Here is a 12539-nt window from a genome sequence, read left to right on the forward strand (position 1 = left end):
TTGAGGTACAGAGCCTTCAGGCTTGTCTTTTTAACACTCTTTGTCCCTTTAGAATTTTGCTATAATGTGGCCCTTTTTGATTTTTGCCTTGGGTTTCTCTGCCCTCCACTTTTATTATTCTCCTTTCTATCTTTTGCTTCTGCCCCCATTTTATTTCCCTCTGTCTCCCTGCATAGGTTCCCATCCCCCTGCCATGTTAGTTTAACCCCTCCCCAACAGCACTAGCAAACACTCCCCCGAGGATATTGGTTCCGGCCCTGCCCAGGTGCAGACCGTTCGGTTTGTACTGGTCTCACCTCCCCCAGGACTGGTTCCAATGTCCCAGGAATTTGAATCCCTCCCTCTTGCACCACTCCAAGCCATGTATTCATCTTAGCTATCCTGCAATTCCTACTCTGACTAGCACGTGGCACTGGTAGCAATCCTGAGATTACTACCTAATGAGGTCCTACTTTTTAATTTAACCCCCAGCTCCCTAAATTCATCTTGTAGGACCTCATCATACTTTTTACCTATATCGTTGGTACCTATATGCACCACGACAACTGGCTGTTCACCCTCCCCCTCCAGAATGCCCTGCAGCCGCTCCGAAACATCCTTGACCCTTGCACCAGGGAGGCAACATACCATCCTGGAGTCTCAGTTGTGACTGCAGAAACGCCTATCTACCCCCCTTACAATAAAATCCCCCACCACTATAAGCTCTCCCACTCTTTTTTTCCTGCTCTCCTGTGCAGCAGAGCCACACATGGTGCCATGAACTTGGCTGCTGCTGCCTTCCCCTGGTGAGTCATCTCCCCCAACAATATCCAAAGCAGTATATCTGTTTTGGAGGGAGATGACCGCAGGGGACCCCTGCACTACCTTCCTACACCTGCTCTGCCTGATGGTCACCTATCCCCTATCTGCCTTTGTAACCTTTACCTGCGGTGTGACCAACTCACTGAATGTGCTATCCACGACATCCTCAGCATCGCGCATGCTCCAGAGTGAATCCATCCGCAGCTCCAGTGCCGCCATGCAGTCTAACAGGAGCTGCAGCTGGATACACTTCCTGCACACACAGTTGTCAGGGATACTGGAAGCATCCCTGATTTCCCATGTGGCACAGGAGGAGCATGACACGGGTCTGGGCTCTCCTGCCATGACTTAACCCTTAAAATAACCTAATGTGGCAACAATGCCAAAGGTTTCTTACTGACAAGATAAGGAAAAAAGAAAAACTACTCACCAATCAACCAGCCAATCACTTACCCTCTTGGCTGTGACGTCACACTTCGTTGCTTTTCCTCCCAGGGCGGGGAGTCAGCACTGGTGGGGAATACAAGACAGAGCAACACCTCCTGCTCCCACTTGCCCAAACTCTCCCACTTACCAAACTCTTACCTTTGCACTCCATGCAGGTCTGCACAAAGCCCTCTGTTTTTATACTGTTTCTAGCTGACTCACCACTGGCCTGTTTAGGGAACCAGTTTTTACAAGCTGGCCAATTAACTAAGCTAGCTTGCTTGTTTGTCTCTGCTTTAAACCTACAAGAATCCTATCTGTTTAATATTTCAGTTTTACTTAAACTTGTAATCTTATTTTACCTTTAGAAGCTACTAGAAATTGTCACTAGTAATTTACACCAACCTTGAAATGGTTTAAAAGGGATTAACCCTTAAAACTCTCCCACTTACCAAACTCTTACCTTTGCGCTCTGAGCTGCATTGAGCGATTGTAATCAGGGATGCTCAAGAGGGCAGAATTAGAGGAGCGCAGACATCTCTGGGTGTTGTGGGGCAGGAGGAGATTAGAGATAGGGAGAGGTAAGGCCATGGAGGGATTTGAAAATAAGGATGAGAATTTTAAAATCGAGGCGTTGCTTAACCGTGAGCTAATGTAGTAGCATGCTTCAAAGTCGGGCAGTGACGGTGATGGAGGGAGACCCCCTTTGTACAGCATTGCCCCTCAGTGCTGCCGATTTTGGCGAGAAACACCGTTCTGCAGGAATGTTGCCTTCTGTACGATACACTCTGAGGAAACTCAATATATATTCCAGTGTAAAAGAAAGGCGGTAAGAGAAGGGATAACCAGCCGCGGATAACCAAGGAAATAAAGGAGAGTATCAAATTAAAAACCAATGCGTATAAGGTGGCCAAGGTTAGTGGGAAACTAGAAGATTGGGAAAATTTTAAACGACAGCAAAGAATGACTAAGAAAGCAATAAAGAAAGGATAGATTACGAAAGTAAACTTGCACAAAACATAAAAACAGATAGTAAAAGCTTTTACATATATATAAAATGGAAAAGAGCGACTAAAGTAAATGTTGGTCCCTTAGAAGATGAGAAGGGGGATTTAATAATGGGAAATGTGGAAATGGCTGAGACCTTAAACAATTATTTTGCTTCGGTCTTCACAGTGGAAGACACAAAAACCATGCCAAAAATTGCTGGTCATGGGAATGTGGGAAGGGAGGACCTTGAGACAATCACTATCACTAGGGGGGGTAGTGCTGGACAGGCTAATGGGACTCAAGGTAGACAAGTCCCCTGGTCCTGATGAAATGCATCCCAGGGTATTAAGAGATGGCGGAAGTTATAGCAGATGCATTCGTTATAATCTACCAAAATTCTCTGGACTCAGGGGAGGTACCAGCGGATTGGAAAGCAGCAAATGTAATGCCTCTTTAAAAAAGGGGGCAGACAAAAGGCAGGTAACTATAGGCCGGTTAGTTTAACATCTGTAGTGGGGAAAATGCTTGAAGCTATCATTAAGGAAGAAATAGCGGGACATCTAGATAGGAATAGTGAAATCAAGTAAATGCAACATGGATTCATGAAGGGGAAATCATGTTTAACTAATTTACTGGAATTCTTTGAGGATATAACGAGCATGGTGGATAGAGGTGTACCGATGGATGTGGTGTATTTAGATTTCCAAAAGGCATTCGATAAGGTGCCACACAAAAGGTTACTGCAGAAGATAAAGGTACGCGGAGTCAGAGGAAATGTATTAGCATGGATAGAGAATTGGCTGGCTAACAGAAAGCAGAGAGTTGGGATAAATGAGTCCTTTTCGGGTTGGAAATCTGTGGTTAGTGGTGTGCCACAGGGATCGGTACTGGGACCACAACTGTTTACAATATACATAGATGACCTGGAAGAGGGAACAGAGTGTAGTGTAACAAAATTTGCAGATGACACAAAGATTAGCGGGTTGTGTAGAGGACAGAGAGGCCGCAAAGAGATTTAGATAGGTTAAGTGAATGGGCTAAGGTTTGGCAAATGGAATACAAAGTCGGAAAGTGTGAGGTCATCCACCTTGGGGGGGAAAAAAACAGTAAAAGGGAATATTATTTGAATGGGGAGAAATTACAACATGCTGCGGTGCAGAGGGACCTGGGGGTCCTTGTGCATGAATCCCAAAAAGTTAGTTTGCAGGTGCAGCAGGTAATCAGGAAGGCGAATGGAATGTTGGCCTTCATTGCAAGAGGGATGGAGTACAAAAGCAGGGAGGTCCTGCTGCAACTGTACACGTTATTGGTGAGGCCGCACCTGGAGTACTGCGTGCAGTTTTGGTCACCTTACTTAAGGAAGAATATACTAGCTTTGGAGGGGGTACAGAGACGATTCACTAGGCTGATTCCGGAGATGAGGGGGGTTACCTTATGATGATAGATTGAGTAGACTGGGTCTTTACTCGTTGGAGTTCAGAAGGATGAGGGGTGATCTCATAGAAACATTTAAAATAATGAAAGGGATAGACAAGATAGAGGCAGAGAGGTTGTTTCCACTGGTCGGGGAGACTAGAACTAGGGGGCACAGTCTCAAAATACAGGGGAGCCAATTTAAAACCGAGTTGAGAAGAAATTTATTCTCCCAGAGGGTTGTGAATCTGTGGAATTCTCTGCCCAAGGAAGCAGTTGAGGCTAGCTCATTGAATGTATTCAAATCACAGATAGATAGATTTTGAACCAATAAGGGAATTAAGGGTTACGGGCAGCGGGCGGGTAAGTGGAGCTGAGTCCACGGCCAGATCAGCCATGACCTTGTTGAATGGCAGAGCAGGCTCGAGGGGCTAGATGGCCTACTCCTATTCCTAATTCTTATGTTCTCTCTCTCTGCAGGAGAAAGAGGACAAGTTTGTCCTTCAGGCCGAGGTGGCCAACTTGAGGGTGAACAACCAGCGTCTCCAGGAGGAGTCTCTTTCTGCCACCGAGCAGCTGAGGAAATTTGCAGAGATATTTTCCAGCACGATGGAGAAGAAATGACGCCAGCCAGTATATCCACAAAGCATCTGAACCCGTTTTATTTCTGTTGTCGATGTGTGTTGTGCGTTTGGAACAACTGCTAACCGGGGGGGGGGGGGTGGGGTGAGTGACAGCCCCATCCTGGAAAATTCCGCAAGGTGCAGAGCCCTCACGGTCATTTTATCAAGAGGTGGCCGCTTCCAGGCACATCTGGCGGCAATGTCCCCTTTAAGCCGGCTCACCAGCTTTTAACCCGGAAAAATCGCGCAGGCGGTATTCTGAATGGGCTGCGTCGCCCCTTAAAGGGGCCGCGCACCCAAAAAGTATTAAAGGGAACATTGGCTGGCGGTATAGGAGGGGGCGTGGCCTGTCTGCTTGCACCTGGTCAGCGGGTTGGGAAGCAGGTTCACACTGCTTGGCCCTGTGAAGATAACTTGCTGGTCCGTACAAAAGTGCTTCTGAATACCTCCAGTCACTTCTGATTAAATACACAGCCCTGCCTCTCGCCTCCCCAATTCCCCATAACGGCCCCCGAGGCAGTCGTCCAGCAGCCTTTGATTGTCCGTCTCCTGACCGCGCACAGTCCGTTGCCCAAACACATCAACTTTCTGGCAGAAGTGATAGTTCAGCAAATTCAGACCGCCCTGGGTTTTATTTCTAACACGTTCTGAAGTGGCGGCATGGGGCCCTGCTGCGCACAAATCCAAATTATAGTCAGGGGGAGGTAAATATTTACCTCGATGTGATCAGAAACCAGCGCAGTTCAGTTTATTCCCTAATTGCCTTTTGTCCCAGACATAGAAAACACGGATTTGGCTCCATATCCTTTTTTTTTTAAACTTGCAAAAATCCTTGTGTTTTTTTTAAATATACCGGGAGGGAGGCACCATCCTGTGTAAATACTAAGCCACACGGATCTGAGGGTGCCAGGGTTTTTAAGCTTCGGTCTGTGCTGAGGGAGCTGGTCTCGCCTGGAGGGGGCGAGGTGCAATGGTTTGCATGTGGTGGGAGGAGGCTAAATCAGCCAGGGTTCCTCAACACTGCCCAGTGACCCTCTTTCCCCCCCTTCTCCTGGAGGACGCACGTGGGAGGCGTCAAGTGTGGGGGGGAGATGGAGCGACAGCCTGTGTGATGCCTTCTGTAGCCAAAGAGCTCACCCTCTAGATCTGCACAGTCACCGGCCACCCCCCCCCCGACAGGTAGCTGGCGACTGTGCAACACTCCCCTGGATTCGGCTCTTTGAGAGAAGGAGAGAGCGAGAGATCACAGCAACATCGATGCTTACAGCCAGCCATGTAAAATCCCACCATACGAGATTTAATTCAATCCCGCACTATAGGTGTATCTCTCACAACTTGGTTGCGATGGTGAAACTTTGTCCTATTGTACTTTAGTAATCGCTAACACTGTAGATGTATTCAGTAAGCTATTTAATTGTATTTGAAAATTTAATCAAAGGATTTTGTTTCTGACATGTAACATTCGAAACTGCAGACTGATATTTAAAATCGTAGTCACCCTGATCTCATGTTGATATAGGAAGTTATTAAAGCACTTTCTCACGCAGACTAAATTATTTTCTCGAAAAATTCCATTGAAGATGGCTCAGGAAGTTTAAACTGATAAATGTAAATGCTTTTGTAGACTATATTTGTATAAATTGCTGTAGGTTGGGATTTTTTTTCCATTTGAAATCGGAATTGCTGATGTGAATCAGCGACTACTGAATATTCTGGAATTTTGTGATCCTCCATGTCTAGGGATTATACACTACAGGAAACAGCGGTGGGGAAATGGTGTAGAATTGTTCGGTGAACTCGAGAGGCAAATGATGAATGTTAACCTTAGCTGCTGGCAAGTTGACGCAGCCTCCTCGAATCGGTCAAACTGTGGTTTTTGCATTTTGTTCAAATTTCTTCTTTAAAAAGGGGACTGTCGCAAAAGGAGGGTTTCAGCCTCCCATGGGACTACTTTTCTCCATCATGTATTTCTTCTTGTGCTTTGAGGATCTTAAAAATAACAACCCCAAAGGCACCTGTGGATTGGTGCATGGTGCAGGGTCAGAGAGAGAGGGCTTGTACAATCGCCGGGACCATGGGCTTTTTCAGCAGACAATGTACCAAGTGGCTACAGTCAGTGGACGCACAGATTTTCCGCTCAAGGAAACTCGCTGGCTGTTCAGCACGCAAGCAGGGATCCCCACCACCCCGGCCAAAAGTTATTCCGGGATTTCAAACCCGCGTTGAATTTTAAAAAAAAGTATTGCTGCGTTGCAAGGCATTGCCGGAAGACCATTGTGGACTTTGGTTTGAAGCCCGCCCTGTGCTCCTGGAATTAAATCTCCTCCCTCTGTCGCCTTCAGTAGCCCAGTGGGGGCGAAACTGCCTCGCCTGCAGTCTGAATTAAGTTGGGTCCGCCAACCAGGTTGACTGTGAAACGAGCGCGGCTGCCCAAAGGCTGGAAATGCTGTCTGGCTGGTTCCACACTGCAGGCAGTCGTGAATGGCGGGGACTCTCGCTGGAGTTGTGGTGGGAGTTGCTAAATTCCGGGTGTCTCCAAACCGGTTTCCTGATGAATCCAACACACTGATGGAAATGGAACCATTTCATCCTTGAAAATGTAGCCCTATTTTTATAATGCTTTCCCCATTCCTGCCCTCACCAATTCTATTGAAGCGCTTCCCAGTGTTAGTATTTTAGACTCCATTGACCCTGATACATTTCTACATACAATCCAAATGTTGTCTCAATCCACTGATGATGCTGTAAGTCATTGGTGTATGAATGCTTGACATGTATTCATACTGAATTGCTTTGCCAAGTATAATGGGGAGTGCACAGATTTGAACATGCTTATGTTTCCAATAGAATAACACAGGAATGTTGGATGTACCAAGCTTCTGTGTACACAATGTTCACAGTGCCATTTCACAGCCATTCTGGGTTAACAGCCATTTCCTTGTATGTGGGTACTCGTGAGTGCACCCTAAAGAAATATAGAATACAGGGGGTAACGGGCAGAGAGTTTTAACCATCAGAACGATCACTCGAGTGTGTGCCCCCCAACATTGAGTTACAAGCTCGAACTCGAAGTAGTGAGTGAAAGGGCGGGGAGGGGGGGGAAGCGAGAGAGAAAAATAGTTTTAACATTTATACAGCAATCATGCTGAGCATGGTTGCAAAACAGAAGCAGTGTGACTGAGGTGAAAGGATAATTGAGCTTACAGTGACAGGACATTGTGTGGCAATTGATACCCTGGCCTGCAAAATTACCAGTAAATAAACCTGTGTGTGTGTTAGAATGAGTGTGCGATTGTGAGTACATGTGCATGCATGATCAGGATAAGGAGGGAGATAAACTGTAGTGCAGGAGTTAATCTCTTTTTAAATTTTAAACCAAAAATAAAAAGGATTTGTCCTCCCTCATGACTGTTTCCTCACCGGTAATGCAATCCCCTCTGTCTCTGCACGCTGACAGCATGTTAGTTGATGTGCGTTTGCGATTTCTTGTATAAACTGGATTACAAAATAGAGAAAAAAAAACTTTTTATAAGACATTTATATTCTGACCTGACTCTCGAGCTGAACGGGGGAAGGGAAGCGTTCCAAGTGTCACAGCTGCAACCATCAATGTCTTAAAAAAAAGTTTACTTGGACTTTCAACTTTCCTTGTAATGTTTGTGTACAAAAAGTGAAAACGTCTTAAATTTTATTGTTTTTTTTGTGTGGTGCAAATTTCCCAATGTACATTTCTGTCTGTAGGATTGTTGATGTGATTTATTGATTTGGGGACGTGTTCTCTTATGGAGTAGTATGTAATTTATCTGTTTTTCATATTTTATAAAGACATCAAGCTTTCAAATGAGATTTGTATTTAATTTGTGGTTTTTGATTCAACTACTCCATTGATAAATCCTCTTTTTTTTTGCGTTTGTTTTTCATTCTTTTGGCATGTATCAGGAAAAGTGAATAAAATCTTTCATAAACTTGCAACGTGTGATTCATTTCTCAACTCACAGTAAACCAGTTGCTTTTCAGCTGAACCTACCCCTCTAAGCTCCTCCCGACGACTCAATTACTAATTGCGGTGAGTAGCTGAGAAGGAAAGACAAACTTGCATTTCTATAGCGCCTTTCACGACTTCAGGACGTTCCAAAGCGCTTTGCAGCTGATGAGACACTTTTTTTTGAAATGTAGTCACTTGTAATGTGGGAAACGCAGCAGCCAAATAGTGCACAGCAAGCTCCCACACACAGCAAAGTGATAATGACCAGATAATCCCATGATTTGGCTGAACTAAAACTGGGACGGCGGGCGGGCTGCTGCAGTTAGCAGCACCACGCAGAGTTAGAACGGGATAATTGACCAGGGTCTCCCCTCCTGACAGCTACACAGCCCCCTCCTATTGGAAAGAGTGCACACGATCGGAGTGGTACCGTGTAATGACCACTTGGGGTAAAGGCTGCTGGGGTACAGTTCCACAGTACAGGTCTGTCCCTTCAGGAGCCGAGAAATCTGATGGGATGGGATGGGGGGGGGGGGGGGGAAGAGGATTGAAAAGAAATACCTCCCTTCCTCTGGGTAGGCACTTTTATGAGAGCTCCACAGTTATGTGGAGAGACTAGAGAATCTGGGATTGTTCTACTTGGAGCAGAGAAGGTTAAAGGGAGATATCGGATGTTCAAAATTGTATGGAGTTTCTGATCGAGTAGACAGGGAGAAACTGTTTCCAGTGGCAGAAAGGTCGGAACCAGAGGACATAGATTTAAGATAAATGGCAAACGAACCAGAGAGGGCGATGAGAAATTATTTTACAATGTGTTATTACTGGAGTTCACTGCCCGGAAGATGGTGGAAGCAGATTCAACAGTAACGTTAAGAGGAGAAATTGGATATGTACTTGAAAAGGACAAAGATTGCAGGGCTATGGGGAAAGAGCAGGGGGGAGTGGGACTGGCTGCGATGCTCTCTCACAGATCTGGCACAGGCTCGATGGGCCCAATGGCCTCCTGTGCTCTAAGATTCTGGTATCATTAATCTTTGAATTCTATTATGCGGTCAGCAAAACTTGGCTCCATTCTTGCATGTAACATTATCTGGTTTGATCCTTGTTAAGGTCGATGCCTCTGTAGTATTTCTTGTCGTATTCTCGTTCGCTCTGCACATGGCATTCTTTGACCAAGCTGAAACGCAAGCAGTCTGCCTCACTGCTTTGGAATCAGACCAGTTTCACTGTCCCTCTGCGGTGTTGCATTAAATCTGAGTTGTGGGCCCCAGTTTGCTCGCATTGAACATGGGGAATAGTCACTGCTAGGGGATTGTGTAGTGAATGCCTCTCCCACCACACACACTGCTGCTTTACCTAGTTTAAAGGTGTGACCACAGTCATTTTCTGCTTTATAATATCATGGTAGCAGTTGGCTCTTGCAACCAATGCCTAATTGCACCTGTACTAGCCAGCCAAAGGCTATTTAAAGAAACATGGCCTGTAAATTTTAGTTTAATATCCCTCAAGACCCGAGCCATCCAGGAAATGGAGAAAACATACACTGATGGCATCAGTTGCTTTAAATTAATTCCTGTGGCTTTAAATGCCAGCTTGGCTCAGTGAGCAGAGCACTGTCCTTTGAGACAGAAGGTCGTGGGTTCAGAGCCCGGGACGGATTTAAACACACAATCTAGGCCGACATTTAAGTGCAGTACTGAGGGAGCACCGCACTGTCGGAGGGGCAGTGCTGAGGGAGCACCGCACTGTCGGAGGGGCAGTACTGAGGGAGCGCCGCACTGTCAGAGGGGCAGTACTGAGGGAGCGTCGCACTGTCGGAGGGGCAGTACTGAGGGAGCGTCGCACTGTCGGAGGGGCAGTGCTGAGGGAGTGTCGCGCTGTCGGAGGGGCAGTACTGAGGGAGCGCCGCACTGTCAGAGGGGCAGTACTGAGGGAGCGCCGAACTGTCGGAGGGGCAGTACTGAGGGAGCGTTGCACTGTCGGAGGGGCAGTACTGAGGGAGCGCCGCACTGTCGGAGGGGCAGTGCTGAGGGAGCACCGCACTGTCGGAGGGGCAGTACTGAGGGAGCGCCGCACTGTCAGAGGGGCAGTACTGAGGGAGCGTCGCACTGTCGGAGGGGCAGTACTGAGGGAGCGTCGCACTGTCGGAGGGGCAGTGCTGAGGGAGTGTCGCGCTGTCGGAGGGGCAGTACTGAGGGAGCGCCGCACTGTCAGAGGGGCAGTACTGAGGGAGCGCCGAACTGTCGGAGGGGCAGTACTGAGGGAGCGTCGCACTGTCGGAGGGGCAGTACTGAGGGAGCGTCGCACTGTCGGAGGGGCAGTGCTGAGGGAGCACCGCACTGTCAGAGATGCCGTCTTTCGGCTGAGACGTTAAACAGAGGCTCCATCTGCTCTCAGGTGGATGTAAAAGGTCACATAGTACTATTGGAAGAAGAGCGGGGGTGTTCTCCCCAGTGTCCCGGCCAAGAACATTTCTCTCGACCAACTTCCATGGGCTGGATTCCCTCATGAACAATCATTGGGAATGTTGTCCATTGTCAGGTGACTGTGAACACCTGGAAATAGATACAGAGAAAGGGCATTAGAGAAGATAAATCTAATTGAAGAGCTAGAAAGACTTGCATTTCTATAGTGTCTTTCATGACTACAGGACACCTCAAAGCGCTTTACAGCCAATGAAGTACTTTTGGAGTGTAATCACTTTGCACACAGCAAGTTCCCACAAACAGCAATGTGATAATGACCAGATAATGTTTTTTTTAGTGATGTTGATTGAGGGATAAATATTGGCCCCAGGACACCAGGGATAACTCCCTTGCTCTTCGACATAGTACTGTGGAATCTTTTAGGTCCACTTGAGAGAGCAGAAAGGGCCTCGGTTTAATGTCTCATCCAAAAGACGGCACCTCCAACAGTGCAGCGCTCCTTCAGCACTGCGCTGAGTATAAGCCTAGATATTTTTGTGCTCAAGGGGACTTGAACCCACAACCTTTTGACTTAAAAGGCGAGAATGCTACCCACTGAGCTACAGCTGACACGGCTAGTATGGATATGATGGGCTGAATGTCTTTTGCTGCAGTTTCTGTGATACTTTGTGGTGCAGGGTCAGCTGCTGATGCGATCTGGTTTGCACCAGGAGCGACTTGGTGCGATCGGAGTGAATCCCACAAGCCAAATTCCGATTGTTATTGGGGCTGATGCCCCTGTATCCCAACAGTAAGGTAATGGGGTCCAATATTAAATGTTGGGAGTGTGAAAATAGTTTTCACTGCAGTCATTGCCAGATACAAATCTCTGCAGCCAATTCCCACTGTCCTGCTAACTAAATAGTTACTACAACAGTGAGCTTTCTATTGGCATCCTGTTCCAACTCAATGCATCCATACGTACTCGAGTTTGGAGTTAATTAAAGAAAGACTTGCATTTCTATAGCGCCTTTCACAACCTCAGGATGTCCCAAAGCGCTTTACAGCCAGTGAGGTACTTGTTGAAGTGTAGTCGCTGTTGTAATGCGGGAAACGCGGCAGCCAATTTACGCACAGCAAGCTCTCACAAACAGCAACGAGGTAATGACCAGATAATCTGCTTTTGTGATGTTGATTGAGAACATAAGAAATAGGAGCAGGAGTAGGCCATTTGGCCCCTCGAGCTGCTCCGCCATTCAATAAGATCACAGCTGATCTGATCATGGACTCAGCTCCACTTCCCCATAACCCTTTATTCCCTTATTGTTCAAAAATCTGTCTATCTCCTGTGGGGTAAATAGTGGCCAGAAGTGTGCAGAAATTAGACCATGACAGTATAGGACAGGCTTGCTAGACCTACTGCTCGGACAGGAATGATTTGTGATAGTGTCAGAGTAATTTGAGAAATGTGTGGGGAGTACCGTGCTCAGGAACTGTGAATCGATGGCTCCCAAAGCTCTCCATCACTGTGGGGTTTCCTTGCCTCATGTCTGGGACTGTTGTAGACTAATTAATAGAAATTGATTGCTGCGATTAGTCGACAACCCCATTATCCTTGTATCATGCGATTCCTGGGATGTTAGCAGGTGAATAGATGGACTTTGGCCCTTTTCGCGTCTAGCAATTCCTGTGTTCCTTTTGTGTGTGCCCAGGTGTGCTGCCCCTGCTGTCGAGCAGCCTCCCTACACTTTCTGTCCAGGCTCACATATGAAGAATGGCCACTTGGGCGAATTGCCAGAGAGCAGCGTGCATCCGTGAGACCATCACAACATTCAGGAGCAAAAACGCACATGGAAAAATAATCCAAGGAAAAAGTAGGTAAGAAAATAAACTATC

General features: G+C 46.9%; 1 protein-coding gene across 5 annotated transcripts in view; it reads left to right on the forward strand.

Moving 5' to 3' along the window:
• sipa1l3 (signal-induced proliferation-associated 1 like 3) overlaps window positions 1-4335 on the forward strand; it is a 230675-nt gene extending 226340 nt beyond the window's left edge. For all 5 annotated transcript variants that reach the window (XM_070867704.1, XM_070867703.1, XM_070867706.1 and 2 more), the window contains one exon: window positions 4111-4335. In XM_070867704.1, coding sequence (XP_070723805.1) covers window positions 4111-4254 — 144 coding nt within the window. In that variant the 3' untranslated portion in view covers window positions 4255-4335. The remainder of the gene's footprint in view (window positions 1-4110) is intronic.
• The last annotated feature ends 8204 nt before the right edge of the window (window positions 4336-12539 follow it).

Source organism: Pristiophorus japonicus, chromosome 26 (assembly GCF_044704955.1).
Source record: "Pristiophorus japonicus isolate sPriJap1 chromosome 26, sPriJap1.hap1, whole genome shotgun sequence".
In the NCBI taxonomy this organism is placed as follows: Eukaryota; Metazoa; Chordata; class Chondrichthyes; family Pristiophoridae; genus Pristiophorus; species Pristiophorus japonicus.